Source organism: Punica granatum, chromosome 5 (genome assembly GCF_007655135.1).
Source record: "Punica granatum isolate Tunisia-2019 chromosome 5, ASM765513v2, whole genome shotgun sequence".
Taxonomy (NCBI): Eukaryota; Viridiplantae; Streptophyta; class Magnoliopsida; order Myrtales; family Lythraceae; genus Punica; species Punica granatum.
This window is the reverse complement of record NC_045131.1, coordinates 8,850,840-8,866,476: the sequence shown is the minus strand read 5'-3', so window position 1 is coordinate 8,866,476 and position 15,637 is coordinate 8,850,840. Positions and strand designations below refer to the sequence as shown.

General features: G+C 38.2%; 1 protein-coding gene across 1 annotated transcript; it reads right to left on the bottom strand.

Annotated features, from left to right (window-relative positions):
- Positions 1-5,030: 5,030 nt before the first annotated feature.
- LOC116208915 lies at positions 5,031-10,587 on the bottom strand. Its single transcript, XM_031542488.1, has 15 exons — positions 10,132-10,587; positions 9,598-9,918; positions 9,252-9,345; positions 8,935-9,121; positions 8,595-8,853; positions 7,855-8,070; positions 7,693-7,779; positions 7,481-7,615; positions 7,161-7,274; positions 6,768-7,015; positions 6,577-6,657; positions 6,237-6,468; positions 5,996-6,094; positions 5,717-5,902; positions 5,031-5,518 (listed from the first exon to the last, which is right to left on the bottom strand). Exons 2-15 carry the CDS (start codon positions 9,904-9,906, stop codon positions 5,417-5,419), a joined length of 2,349 nt encoding a protein of 782 aa, XP_031398348.1. The 5' UTR covers positions 9,907-9,918; positions 10,132-10,587; the 3' UTR covers positions 5,031-5,416.
- Positions 10,588-15,637: the final 5,050 nt, after the last annotated feature.

Genomic DNA, 15,637 nt, shown 5'->3' with positions numbered 1-15,637 from the left:
GACAAAAGTCTCAAAATGCACCAAGGGACTGTTTGATTCGAGTGTTGTTAGGTTGATAAGAATGTTAAGAATGATAGGAGTATCACTCGTTTACCAAAATCCCTAGAAAGCAAGCAGGAATTCGAAAATGTTGTATTTAGTAAGTATATTGAATTATTAGGAATATGAATGATTTTGCAATATTATAATTTTTGGTATGTTATTGAATTGATGGTGAATGAGTTCAAATTACATTGATGCCCTCATTTGATAATGCTACTTGCTTGGCAAGTGATAGAAAGAACGGTTGGTGTGGGACGGCAAGGCAAACTCAAAGTATCATTCATCAATAGGTATTTCTAAGGTATCTCCTTACAATGAGGTGAATAGCCTATATATAGAGGGAACACACCTCCATTGACTCTAGAATAGGAAACTGACATCTATACTCTTCTAAATTATTTTCCTAAAATGGAACAAGGAAATAATCTGAAACAAGAAATGTTAGACTCCTGACTCAAGCTAATATAGGAAATAATATCTAATTAAGAGAAATTGTACTATGGCAATATTCTCCTCTAGTAGCAGCCGGAGTCTTCTAGAATATGGGCTGTCACTTTAAGCGAGACTCCTCGTCAGTCTCCCCCTCTTATGGAAAGCTCGGCCTTGAGCTTGTGCTAAACTCGGGATATAATGGCTCCTTCGAATCATAGTAGGGGTAAATGTCCGCCACATTGAATGTGCGTGAAATACCCATGGACTCGGGAAGATCTATGACATGCGCATTGTCATTTATCTTTTTCAACACCTTGTATGGACCATACTTCTTCGACTTCAGCTTGTTATAACTTCAAACTGTAAATCTTTCTTTCCGAAGAAACACCATCACCATATCCCCTTCTGAAAAGAGTTGCTCCTTGCGATGCTTGTCGGCGGCCTTCTTATACTTCGCATTCATAGCTTCCAACATTTGATGAACTTGTTGCTGCATTGATTGCACTTCCTTTGCCATGCTTTCAGCTGCCGCATTGCCTTTGTAGGTCTTTGGTGGCTTGATCAAATCAATAGCATGCCTTGGAACCTTTTGATAAACTATGGAGAATGGAGACCTCCCAGTAGCACTATGAACTGCACTATTGTAGGCAAATTCGACTTAAGCAAGAGCGAAATCCCATTGCTTCAATTTTTCTCCACAAATGCTATGAACCATATTTGCCAAAGTCCTATTCATTGATTCCGTTTGACCATCTGTCTGTGGGTGAGCTGTGCTATTGAACTTTAATGAAGCATTGAACATTCTCCATAAGGTAAGCCAAAAATGGCTAAGGAACCTGGTGTCTCGATCTGAAATGATGGACTTAGGAACACCGTGCAAACGAACCACCTCTTTGAAAAACAATCGAGCCACACTTGAAGTATCTGTAGTTTTTCGGCACGGTATGAAGTGTGCCATCTTCGATAATCTATCCACAATAACAGGGATGGAATCCATACCCCGTTGAGTACAAGGCAATCCCAATATGAAATCCATTGATAAATCCTCCCATATATCCTCAGGTATCGACAACGGTAGATAGAGACCGGTGTTTTGCTTCTGTCCTTTAGAAGTCTGACACGTATGGCACCTCCGCACGAACTTCTCCACATTGCGACGCAATTTAGGCCAATAAAACCTCTTCGAAACAACAGCTACAGTCTTATCACGTCCAAGATGTGCAGTTAGTCCTCCACCATGTAAATCCCTAATCAGTTTCTCTCGGAGGGATGAACGAGAAATGCAAAGCTGGTTACCTCTCATCAGAAATCCCTCATGGTTGTGAAACTCTCTAGCTGCTTGGCAATTTTGCACCTTGGACCAAGCTTCGGCAAAATCCTCATCATCCGCGTACTGCTCCTTCAATTCTTCGAACCCGATAAGCTCGATTTTCAACATTGTCAGCAGTACTACACGCCTGCTTAATGCATCGGCAACCTTGTTTTGCACACCCAATTTGTGTATTAGTTTAAAAGGGAACTTTTGAAGAAACGTAGTCCATTGAGCATGCATGTTACTGCTAATCCGCTTCTGACTATTCAAATACTTCAGTGCTTGGTGATCAGAGTACAAAATGAACTCCTTGCCTATAAGATAATGCTCCCAATGCTTCAACCGCGGAAAACAGCATAGAATTCCTTATCATAGGTTGACCAACTTCGACGAGCATCGCTAAGCTTTTCACTAAAATATGTGACTGGCCGTTTCTCTTGTGATAGAACAGCTCCAATACTAACACCACTCGCATCGCATTCTACCTCAAATAGTTTCTCAAAACATGACAAGGCTAGAACTAGAGCTGAGCATAACTTCTCCTTGATCAATGCGAAACTAGCTTATGCTTCTTCTCCCCAATTAAACCTCCCCTTCTTCAAGCATTCGGTGATTGGGGCCATGATCGTGCTGAAGTCACGTATAAACCGTCTATAGAATGTAGTTAGGCCATGGAAACTTCTTATTTCTCCAACCATTTTTGGAGTAGGCCAATCTCTAATTGCGCTAATCTTCTCATCATCAACCCGAATGCCTTACGAGCTTACTATATACCCAAGGAACAACAAGCGCGGCGTCATAAAATTGCACTTCTTAAGATTGATAATCAACTTATTCTTCCGCAGCACAGTCAATACCTCACATAGATGCATGAGGTGGTCATCGGTCGATTTGCTATATATCAAAATATCATCGAAGTAGACAACTACAAACCGGCCAAAAAAAGGTTTGAGTACCTGGTTCGTCAAACACATAAACGTACTGAGGGCATTCGACAACCTGAATGGCATTATCAACCACTCATAAAGCCCATCTCTAGTTTTAAATACAGTCTTCCACTCATCTCCTGGATGAATTCAAATCTGGTGGTATCCACTCCGAAAGTCAATCTTGGAGAACACCACCGCCCCGTATAATTGATCCAGCATATCATCAAGCCTTGGAATGAGAAATTTGTATCCCACCGTAATCTTGTTAATGGCCCTGCTATTGACACACATATGCCAGCTCCCATCTTTCTTCGGAGTCAATAATGCAGGCACGGTACATGGACTCAAACTCTCCCGAATATGACCTTTTCATAGCAGTTCCTCTACTTTCTCCTGGAGTATTGCACTCTCGTGTGGACTCATGCGATAATGGGGCAGATTAGGTAAGCTTGCTCTAGGCATCAAGTCGATTTGGTGCTGAATATCTCTCATTGGAGGCAACCTATCTAGCAACTCCTCAGGGATGATCTCTTCAAATTTTGCAAGTAGGGGCTTTACTTCCTCTGGCACCTCCACAATTTGTTTCTGCGATGGTAAATCCTTCATAATCAGCACATGCAATTCCTTTAACTCTTTAAAATCAGCTTCAATCTCCCGCTCCGAATGAGTCTCTATCAAAAACGCTTTACCCTTCACTTTTGGGATAGCTTTGGGCTTAGGTTTTTCTGACGATGAGTCCCGCCTAAAGTGACAGCCCATATTCTAGAAGACTCTGGCTGCTACTAGAGGAGAATATTGCCATAGTACAATTTCTCTTAATTATATATTGTTTCCTATATTAGCTTGAGTCAAGAGTCTGAAGTTTCTTGTTTCAGATTATTTCCTTGTTCCATTTTAGGAAAATAATTTAGAGGAGTATAGATGTCAGTTTCCTATTCTATAGTCAATGGATGTGTGTTCCCTCTATATATAGGCTATTCACTTCATTGTAAAGGAAATACCTTAGAAACACCTATTGATAAATAATACTTTGAGTTTGCCATAACTCTTTCCTTTCAGCATATCGTTAGGGTTTAATTGTGTTCTATTCTCTTCGAGTCTAAATCCAGATTTAGGCGGGAGAAACCGTGATTCACGCAGCGTCAGATTTTGATCGAGACTTCGGATTGACCGATACTTATTTTATGTTTATTTGCTTTGTGGTTTTCCCATACCTTTCCTATGGAATTGTCAAAAGGATCTCTCCATTTGTTTTGATCTTGTAATTTTCATTTTCTTGGGCATTTTGCATGTACTCTTACCAGTAATGAATATATCCCGTTACTTTCAGGGAAAAAAAAAAAAGAAGGGTTCATTAGTGGATTCTCAAAATACCACCTCTTTATTTGGTATTCCTTTTCCCAACTTCTGACGGGCCGATTTTTCTTCCAAGAAATCCGTCAAATATTTTTCTTGGAGACTCTTCCTTACAAGTAAAGTAATTTCCAAGGGACATTGCGAAGAATCCTGGGAATTTTCGAACTTTCCTATGATCTAAACGGCCCCAAGTAGATTGTGGTTTCGTGCTCTCTCAAAATGCGTCTCGAACCTTACAAAACCTCGCTGGATTTTCTGGAAGAAAATTCGGTCGTGATGTGCTTGTTGCGACCTATGAGCAAGAGTAAGAGAGTTTAAGTCACTCGCATGTCTGAGAATTGAGAGCTTAAGTCAATGGTCTTGATCGAAACTAAGAACTCAGTCATGTAAAGCTAAAAGAAGAATTAAGAACGAGTTGTTTTTGTTTTCAGAGTTTTGGTGTTTTGAGTGTGAGCCGTGGAACTTCAAGGTTGTGTTTGATTTTAGAGTTGAGTAGAGTTGAGTTTTGATTTTAATTGATTTGTAATAATTATATTGTTGAATTATGAGAAAAAATATGAAAAAGTAATGAATAATTAAGAAAAAAGTAATAATTGTGTTGTTGAATTATGAAAAAAATAATAATGAATAGTTCGAGAGAAAATGATGATTATGTCGTTGAATTGTGAAAAGGTAATGAATAGTTGAGAAAATTTAGTATTAAAAATTGATATTTTTTACCAATAATATTAAATTGCCCTTTTGTTTATGGCATGCTACTGTTTTTTTTCTTTTCTCGTATCAGGTACCTATTCTTTTGGAAAGTACTACAGAAATATTCTTCCAGAATTGCTTTGCAGATGCCCAGCAAGCCAGCTCTTCGGTTCGATGTCTTTAGACACTTTAGACAGGAATATATCACAAAAATCACACTTTTAAAAGCCGTTTCGGCAAAAAGTTTCAAATGCAAAGACAGATGCTGCAGGACAGAAAATAAAACCATGTAATGGTATTGAAATTAATATCCATCCTGTACATTTACATTATGCACAGCGGTGAATCTCGTTTCGAGCTATTATTGAGAGGACTGACCACTAAAGAACGAATAAACACAAATAGATATATCCGTGTAATCTGTGTGAGCCATCAAACTGAGCATGTATACCCTTCACGGAGGAACGGGAGCCATGTTTTGTTTCATCTCACCAGCTTGCTATTCATTCCCGTGTATCAGGGATTGAAACTACTTTGCCCAACTCATCAGATCACTGCATGCTCTATCCTCATGGAATATATCCAAGTCGATATTGCAGATTGATTCTGCTGCAGGATCTGCTTAAGTTAAAGTTCCAAGCTGTGCAATGTATTAGCCGGTTCTGATCAAGCACTCCCTCGGCAAGCCATAATCTTTTTTCCGATGGACAAGCTGTTGCCTCCAAGGATCATTATGCAACTTGTAGTTTAAAACCTTGTGGAGATGAAAAAACAAAAAAAAATCATCAGATCAGTTGGTCATCAATTTCCTGAAGATATGACTGCTATTTCTCCGAGGGATATATAATATGCCATTTGCATCATGAAAAGTCTGCAATCAGACTGACCGCTTATAAGGAAAATGTTCATTTTGTTCATGGAAGCACGATAGAATTTGAATAAGATAAAATACCTGAAGAAAAGTTGCAAAGACATCATCTTCGCTAAGTTGCAATATCGCCGTTGCCCAGTCTGCAACAGAGTCACGAACAGTCTTCTGCCTCTCAGCCTCTAGCAAAACTGAATCACGATAGAGAAACCTCTGCCAGATCCTCTGTACATTTGCCAGCTTGAACCTGACTTCCGTCTCATTTAAACCCTAAATGATGCAATACGTATGGATGGATGACATTGTTAGCTTATTTTCCCTAATCTAACAACGACATTTTTTAAAACTATTTCATGTAATTACCCGGAGAATCTTGATCATGTTCGGAATTTCATCTTCTTGAATCCGCACGGCAAAACTTTCATAGTTGAGCACGTTCTCATATGGCAAGTATATTCCATCCTGGATATATCACGAGGAAAAAAGCACTTGAGATATATTTTAATAGTTTTTCTAGGATAAAATATCCTTATCAGCTGAGAGACAGATCTATTTATCCAAGTTTCTAATATATTCCCGGATAACAAGGAGCAGACCCAGTTACCTGAATGACTACAGGAATGCATCCTTGTAATATACTATCTTCCATTCGACCACTCCAACCATCTCCAGGAAACACCCCACAGAACAGGGAACTGGCTAAATCCTCGTGATAATTTCCAGCACGTAGAGGGGTCACAACCACATCTTCCTCATGCTGTTTCCCGAGCTTGCCCTGCTTGTTAGGGCTTGATCCAAATTCTTCTGCCACTTTCTGTCTGATACCCATGCTATAGCTGTATATTGAGCAAAAGAAGTTGTATATGTTGAATTTGCCAGGAGTTGATGTCCTTCAAATGCATGTCATTCTAATTCAACCTTAAGAAGTGCTCAAATGTACTCACGTGTCTTGCGGCCTTCCCCATTCATAAGCTGGTCCCAGATTACCATTGAAGTAAAAAAATGTTTTCCGCTTCTCATATGGCCTGAAAAGTAAAAGCTCATTTTGATCATAATTAGAATGCTTCTTTCTCCAAAGCAACAAACATCATAAGTGCGTCCCAAAAAGAGCAGGAAAACTTGGTAGAATATGCACCTCGCCCAAAATTCTTGACTGAGAGCATTTGCATCGGGGTATTTCCAAGCAGGAAGCACAAGATCTTTATCAGGATCAAAGCAAGGGTGATTTCCTCTTCTCTCAGCAGAAATATCGTTCCAGTTATCTCCCCAATAAGCTGTTGTGGAACCCTTGTGCTTCGTATTTGTGTTACCCCATTGAACCAACATCATGCTGTTCCATATCTCCTTGGGAGCATAGCAAGCTCCTTCATCCCAGGAAAAGAACTGCCTTCACATATAAAGGCAAAATCATTAGCTTACACCGGAATTTGTCTGCATTTTAGGAACCTGACTGCTGTGATTCAGTCTCTCCAAGTATCCAAAATGCCCCTAAGAGTACAGATAGAAAAGAAGCTGTTTTATGTCATACCCAAATATGGTCCCTTCCTGAAGAGCAGTTCCAGTAAGGATATTGTTCAGCTATGTGATCATACGCCCTCTTATAGAAGTCTAAGGTGAGAGAGCTCCTTAATCCCTTATGATCCTGAGACGGAGAGCATGGACAAGAAATTCACTAACAATGTCCATGAGAAATGAGGAAAAACACAATCCAACGTTTTACGGTCATATCTTAGAAGGGGCATAGGTGTGCGCGTGATATATCTTCCCAGAAACCTATCAAAATCTCTTTGCGTACACTAGCGTGCAATCCAAGTATGTAATAGCAACTGCAGAAAGTGCTAAGTATACCTGCAAACTCAAATGTGGTGCATCATCAGCTCGGGCGATAATGCACGAATCAAGAACAGGTACATAGAAAAAGTCTGCTTCATCACCATTTAATGTGCGGTGTGGACTTGCCAAAATGCTTTCGTAGAGAGCTATCTGCAGCAATGATCAATCTATGAACATATATTGAGCATCTCAGTGATAAAGCAACAAACAGGGAGCCTCAGAAGTACCTGGGAACCGTACAACATATCTGTCCATATCGTCGCATTTCTATCATCATAGATTCTGTTAACGCACGCTAACTTGAAGTGCCGTCCCTGCAGGACCCGGTCAAATGATAAGAATAAATTATGAAACTTGAATGCAACAGGAAGAGAAGCAAATTTTCTGACCTCTAGAAGCAGACTATTGAATTCTGGAGGCAAGTCATAGACATATATAAGTGGCCTTTTCTTTCTCACAGAAGCATTGAGATTGACAAGAGTCCCCAGGAGTTGCGGATTAGGTGGGACTTCAATGGCAGCAGGGCTTAGCCACCGTGGCCATTCTCTCAACGTCGACAAAACTGAAGGACTACTGCAGTCTGTTCCATACCATCCACGATCACACTGCCAATAGAATTGTTCAGTCACCCATCACAGATTGTGAAAATAGTAAGGACTGATGGAGAAAATGGACCACATGCAGCTTGTGGGAAATTCCCTCCCCTCCTATAGAAGTCCCAGTTTAGGAATGAAAACAGAAGGTAAACTGAAGAAGAGACAGATACAAGTCTACAAGTAGCAAACATGAGACCGCTTTGTGGGATGGTCTTTCCAATAATTTAGGATCACTGGTAGCTCAGCTCTTGATGTTCAGTATAAAACTCTTACATCGAGAAGTATTGGAATGAGATATATTTTCAAGTGTCTGATAATGAAATTCATCCACACATGGTTGCCAGGGGATGCATCAATTGACAGACAGACAAAATCATTGGAGTGAAAAAGAAGGTGGCGGAAAGGGACTATCTGTCAGGGGAGTATACACTGAAATATAAAACAAAGGACCCAGAAGGAACTCAGAAGAGAATCAATGGGTACAGGTAAGCCAATGATCTCATTTCACTTGGAAAAATGAAAACTATGCATACCTGACAAAATCCACCCCGGCAGTGACCATGCCCGGAGCATTGGTTGATGCAAGTGCATGACACAGGCACTTCACAAAAGCGTCCCCAGAGACCATCATACTTGCAATCACACTGCTCTTTGAATTTCAGCTTGGAAGCATATGCATCAGCAGGGTCCACATTGCACCATCCTGTTTTGCTAGTATTTGTCGTGAATATATTGTCAAAGTCATGTTTCGCCCAATCAGTCCATCTCGGACCATCTGGCACAGAAGGAGGGCTGCAACATATTCCAGTGAGTTTTCAATGCCATGGAACTGCAGGAAGAATTAAGATTTTCAAGGGATTTAACAATGCCTACTTAATTTGAAATCCACATTGCTCAGCCACTGGGCGGTTTGGGTACTTTGTGCCTTCTCCACAGAAGCACATTGCTCTCGTGGTATCACAGTGTGCGGGGCAAATGGAGACAACCCATCTTCCATATGGCAGCTCTGGCGTTGCCGGGTGGTTGCAATCTAGTTGCTGTCTCTCGGAGCATCCTTCCCCTGTTACACCAGGTGCAGTAAAGAACACCCATTGTCCAATTCCATTATGAACATTACACGTGAAGAACATGCTGTTTTAGATCCAAAAGAAGCACTTAAAGACGCAAAAACTCGGAATAACTGAGCTGACCAGTGAATCCGTGAAAGCACCGGCATTGGCCCAATTCATGGTTACAGACACCTTGATCACTACAGTTATCGTTGCAGCTCAGGCCACCTATAACCTGCCAAGACAGTAGTTAGTCCAAAACCAAAATATAGCAGGAACAATATTCACATAAATGCCCAATTTTTCCTCAACAGTTTCCAGGCAGTTATTGATACTGCACTATCAAAAACATGCCAACTTCATCGAAGAAGCTTCTATATAATTTTTCTTAATTTCGGCATTGATAAACAACGAATCATCCTCTGATTAGAAAATGTCACAAAGGCAAAATAAACTGCTGAAAGATTGAAGTACATGTTTATAGTACCTCGGTAACTTTGATTTCCTCAGTAATCGAATCACACCCAGAAAGCCAGCGCCCAATCTGAGCTTTCCACGGTGCACCACGATAAACCACGGCATTACTCGAGTCTGCTGGAAATCGGGTATCCAAATCAGACAGTGATTTTAGTTCCCCAGGATTAGTTGTCGCTCCCCCATTCGATCCATAGCCAAAGTAATCGAAAGCGGGCACGGCAGGGAACAGGAACAGATGCAGTACTGAAATCAAACCGACGACAGAAACAGAAGTTGCCACTAAAGACCACGAGCACTTCCACTTCTGAGAGGAAAACATTACTCCAAGAACCTAAGCAGAAGGAACAAACCCAACCCAAACCTTGAATTCGCGTAAACAGTATGTCTCTTCAGCATTAAGCAGACAGCACGAGGACATTCTCAATTACATAAAAAGCTCAACTTGAAATTAGCTTCAAATTCAATGCCATGAGCCACCGAGGAAACAGAAGCAGAACCAGTCAACAAGGTGCCGAAGTTCAGTTATTGGGGAACACCCACTGACCTTTTATTGGATCAATCACTACGTCGAGCTCGGCGCCGGAGCTCAATCCCAGTGAATCGCAGAGTACGAGGAAGATGCCGGATCAAGAAGAAACCGGAGCCGGCCGAATTTTATATACGGTCACCCCCATTAACTAATATGGAGATTCCGACAACACCCATATGAAGAAATGGATCGAGGTGATCAAATCTCCGAGCGAGGGAGGTTGGGGTCAACTGTTAGCATTGCCGCCAAGGGCTTCGCTGCAGAGTTTAAACGAGGTAAATAGGAGAGGTGGCGGGGCGAAATGACGGTTTTGCCCGTGGAAGGTGGCGAGCTGACTCGCTCTGATTTGCAAGGCGGACGGAGTGGAGCTGCTGGGCAACTGCTATGTGCAGAACCGTCAATTCACGTCCCCCCGGAGATGCTTTTTACAGATTGTGCAGAGGAAGTCTGCTCGTGCACGGGAATTTATAATTGGAAATTGATTAATAATTATTTTGAGGGTAAATGAGCAAAATAATCATAAGCTTTTTAGCATTACTTTCCTAAATATGTAAAAATTCATGTACTTTTTTATTTTAATCTGGTATCTATACTATCTAATATCCGTCAAATTTTCTGTTGTTTTTGCTGATATGCTTCAAGGATTCGATTTTGTCGATTTACATAAGGACTCAAAGGAACTTTTGCCGACCACGTATCTCCCTAGGTGGTGGAAGTGGAGTCACCAAGATAGGCCCCTTTTTATCCGCGTGTATCGTAGTATCCGAAAATTTAACGGATTCCGATTAATCCAATTAGAGCCGAGTTAGCCCACTAAGAGTAAAACTTTCACGATCAAGAATTTTCTTCATTCACAACTCACAAGACTTGAATCGATACTCTGTTTAAAGGAAAAAGTATCGAATCGTTTGGATCAACCATTATTGATAAATAGGCTTTTTATTTATCTAAAAATTTGCTAAATCATTTTCTCAAAATGTCATTTTTTAAACATTTTTGAATTTCTTTGTTTTCGAAGTTTTTATGTTTCTATTTTTAAAAATTATTTTAGAGATTTTCCTCTATTTTGAACTTTTAAAAATTATTGTGATTTTTATTTTGAATCAATTTTTTAAATGCATTTTTTAATTTTATTTTATTTTAAAAATTTTAAATCCTTTAATTAAATTATTTTATTTTTTGAATTTTCGTAGCATCATCGCGTCAGCCCCAACTGTTTGGCACGTCTACAGAAATATAAAAGAATTATTATGAAGTGCTCAGGTAAAGTAGCGTCTTTTCGCGGAAGAAAAGTATGGGTCTTTATTTGAAAAAAGAAAAAAGCTAGATTTGTCATAATCTTTTACCAATAAAATAAAATATATTAAAAAGGAGTTTAATTTAACTGGATTTCACCAAAAAAAAAAACAAAAACAAAAACGCAAAAGCACGTTAATGGATTGGTCCGATGTGAACTTTTGCAATGTGAAAAGTGAATCTAAATTATGATCTAATCAAAATTACCCCCGAAAAATTGTAATATTAGCTTGAACTGATCATCGTGTATAAATAAATAAATAAATAAATGTTGAATCTAGACCATGCCAGAACATCTAGAAAATTGAGGTCGACTTGTCTATGCTAGATCTAATATGCCCCAATCTTAGTCTTGGACGCTTCTTACGAGATCTATGAACCGTAAAACTTGTTCGAGAAAGAAAAGTACAAATATTAAAGAAGTACAAAGAATGATGCTGAAATAGTAGCAGCCCTCAATTTAAGTAGTGGTCCACAGTCATAACCTTTTTAATTTTTTGGCTCGATAAATCAAAAAATATCCATTTATAATAAAAATGAGTATAAAGTAAAATGTTCAAGAAAAAAGATTACAACAAAAAAATACATAAGATCCATCGGAATCACTGCAAATAAAAAATACAATATGACAGAATTACATTAAATAAACACAAATATAGTTGCAAAAATCTTTTCGATAAATACTGGGAAGCGGAGGCAAATGCAATATGTATGGAGGCTACTACTCTATGGAAACAGAAGAGCATAGTCAAAGAGTCTTGAACCAGTACTCTGCACATGAACCCTTCAAATATCACATCATTTAGATCTAATCAATTAACGAAACCCTAAACAACCTAATTCCTAAACAGTCAAATCAAAATAACCTAATTTTCTCGATCGGTTCAAACCAGTAATTATTTACCTAAACAATCAAACCAAATCAGCTAAAGACTATGTTGATCGGTTCAAATTAGCGACTATCTTCTGGGAGCCGAGAACTGCCAAAAATCGACAAAAAGGCAAAGCCACCTTTTTAATTAAATGGGACATTTCTTAATTGACCTATGAATCGGCGGGTTTCTTTCTGCATCATAGGTCTGGCAAAATTAGGTTCCTATGGTAAGAAATTTAATAGACGTATAAATAGGCTACATTAAGTCTGAAAATCGAGATATAAATAGATCATATGAAATTATAAATCGTATATAATAATATTCCTAATATGAAAAGATCTCTTCTGATTTGATATATTTATCTATTTTTTATGATTATGATTATATCTGTAAAAAGTAAAATCAACCATAGGCAATAAGTTTAATGACTTTATTAAATTAGCCAAAGAGAAATAAATTTGCACGAATTTCATACTCATAAATGTATAGGACTGGACGTGTTAACCTTTTATTATTCGTATTCCAGTTTCCTCATGGATTTATTGTGAGAGGAAGGCAATAATATCTCAAAAGAGAATGTAATATGATTCATTCGTGATGGTTCTGAATATTGAAATCGATGGTGTGTGATATTTTCAAAAACGATTGTCAGGGTGATGGCTCTTCTCCTCAGTGCTGGCTACCAAGCGCGATCCTTTTTTATTTATTTGATGCCGTCTTGGTCTAAATATTGCAAAATAACCCACTTTTATTTCCACCTAATTTAATTTTAATTTAATGTATTGCTTAAATTCTAGAAAATCATTCTTTGTCAACCATAGGTGCGACGTACTATCTCATGGAACATACAATACCTCGCCACTTAATAATGTAAACTACCACCGGTGGTCGTATATAGTCACGTGGTAGGTGATAACCAACTAATAATCTCTCGTAATTGTTTTCAAATCGTTTCTCCTTATTTGTGGGCAGCAGCAGGTTGTTCTGAATCTATTATTGGGCCTGGCCCATCTAATATTTTGGGCTCAGTGAAGCCCATGTGGTCGACAAAGGGTACTAGGGCCGAGCTGATAGCATCAGGCCCATGACAGGGCCTTCTTTTTCCTTTGAAGGAATTCTTTGATGGGCTCGAGTTTAAACGGGCTTGGAACTTGATGACGCAGAAGCTTTCCTGTGATATATAAATAAATATATATATATATATATATATATAGATATATATATTTTTCACGAACTATGGAACTTCTCGAAAGAGTTATTATTATTGTTTTCCTTCAAATTTATTGATCCATATCGAAAAACTTGTTCTTTTTTTTGGCGATCTACATTTGTTGAAAAGATTATTAAATATACCATATTTAGTCAGCCACATTGGCTCCGACGCATGCGTGGGCCTTTGTCGGATATTAGCACGTTAGCTACAACACTACACGAGTCGACATGCACAGTGCTTATTATTATAAGGATTGGCTAGCACTCACTTGAAATATCAGAAAATATGCATCTATACGACTCCCATGGCTATTGATTTTGCATGTCATCCTAAAATCCAATTACAGTGACAATGGAGCTCTAACAAACACGACTGTACGATATTATGGATGCCCTACTTGGAAATAAAAAGATATATATATATATATATATATATTGTTTTCCAAATGCCATAATTTATAACTTATTAATTAATTAATTAATGGAAGCCTTGATTTTGTCGAATGTAAACCAACCTGTCCCTTACAATATTTGGTAACCTAGTGGTGTACTGAGATTTATTGCTTGCCTGTTTTCAACTCTTCCATAAATGAACAACCACCAATTTGCTTGATGCCCACATACGTCCCTCCTCCCATCCCGCGAATTTTCAATTCAAACAATATAATTCATTAAGTCAATTAAAATCGTCGGTACCGACATGATTTGAAGCTGGCGATGTATCCGTGATCGCTGGTCAAGATTTATATGCGCATTTCCTGTTTTATTCAAAATATGTACATTTTCCGCTCTGCGACTTTATATTTTTGTATAGGCACTAACAAATATTATCAATAGACGGTTGCCTATTGAAGAAGAGGAGAGGAGATAAGGGGAGTTGGGGTAGTTGAGTTCAATAGCCCGACGATAGAAATCTTCTCCGAATAGACAAAACGTGTGAAGATAAATTAGGCCAAAAATAGTTGGCCAAACAAAACCACAAGTATAGAAAATTAAGTAAATACAATAATATAAAACCAGAGGACTATTTTCAACCTTAGGTCATACCAGTTCGACCCCTAGTAGATTTCTTCCGATTTAATTAATTATCATTCACGCCGTCTAATAGTTGTTTTGCTTGCTTAACGTGAGAAAATGATGCTAGATTTGTGCATGACAGAATTTTGTGTCAAAGCCTCACTATAATATTAGCGATAACTGGTTGAAAAAAAAATTACCTATAGTAAATCGATTTTCGTAATGCAAACCGAAACGTAAAAAGATGATTAATGTGTATATGCATAGCTGTAAGATGAACGCACTAAAAAGGTCAGAATATAATATTTTATATCTATATATATTTTTACTCGGCAAGATACAATCTTATTTATCAGTTTAAAATAGCAAACGATAGATAATTTAAAGCAAATCTCATTCGGTTGATAATGCGATATAAATTAATCTGATCATTTTTGTTCCTCTTGCGAGTTTTCTAATTACAAATGGGGTTATGAGTAGGATCACTAACACTAAAGCATAAGTTGTATTATATATTAGACAACTTTGGTCTATACACGCTTTATTACACATTGAATTCAATGCTCTTTGGCTATCCTAGTCTAGATATGGATTATGCTCTAAGGAATGCTTCATTTGACCACGCTGGCCCTTGTTCCGAGCACCTTTATGTTTCTCCTATTTTTAGTTCGCAAGTTAAGAAGATCACCGTCGACGACTGATTTACAAAAATAACAAAACTCAAAAGAACATAAACAGCAACCTAGTCCAAGTGAGAAACAAAAACTTTATTTTTGGGAAAAAAAACTAAAAAGATTAAAATGCCACTAACATAAAGCAGGAAAAAAGAACACTCATGAATAGTAATAAATCCAAATTAAGCTATGCTTATCCATAGAACAAAAAAAATCCAAGATTAAGCTCTGTCAAGTAGGCGGCAGATCACTCGCTTGCCGTTACGTGACATGACGTGATGAACAAGAGATATTAGTGATTATCTAATCTTATTTAATTTAGTTAAATAATAATTAGTGTAAAATCATATTTATTATTTTCCATTTTTTCCGAGGCTCAAAAAATTGAAAATAAGATATATATATATATATATATATTTATTTATTTTATCTTCTTGCAACTGCCGT

What these genes read in the sequence shown, in the direction of transcription:
- LOC116208915 (XM_031542488.1), bottom strand. Translation starts at nt 9,906, where the DNA reads ATGTTTTCCTCTCAGAAGTGGAAGTGCTCGTGGTCTTTAGTGGCAACT. An exon ending in AGGAAATCAAAGTTACCGAG is followed by an intron (nt 9,346 to 9,597) that starts GTACTATAAACA and finishes CTGTCTTGGCAG; the next exon opens with GTTATAGGTGGCCTGAGCTG. An exon ending in TCTTTGCAACTTTTCTTCAG is followed by an intron (nt 5,519 to 5,716) that starts GTATTTTATCTT and finishes CATCTCCACAAG; the next exon opens with GTTTTAAACTACAAGTTGCA.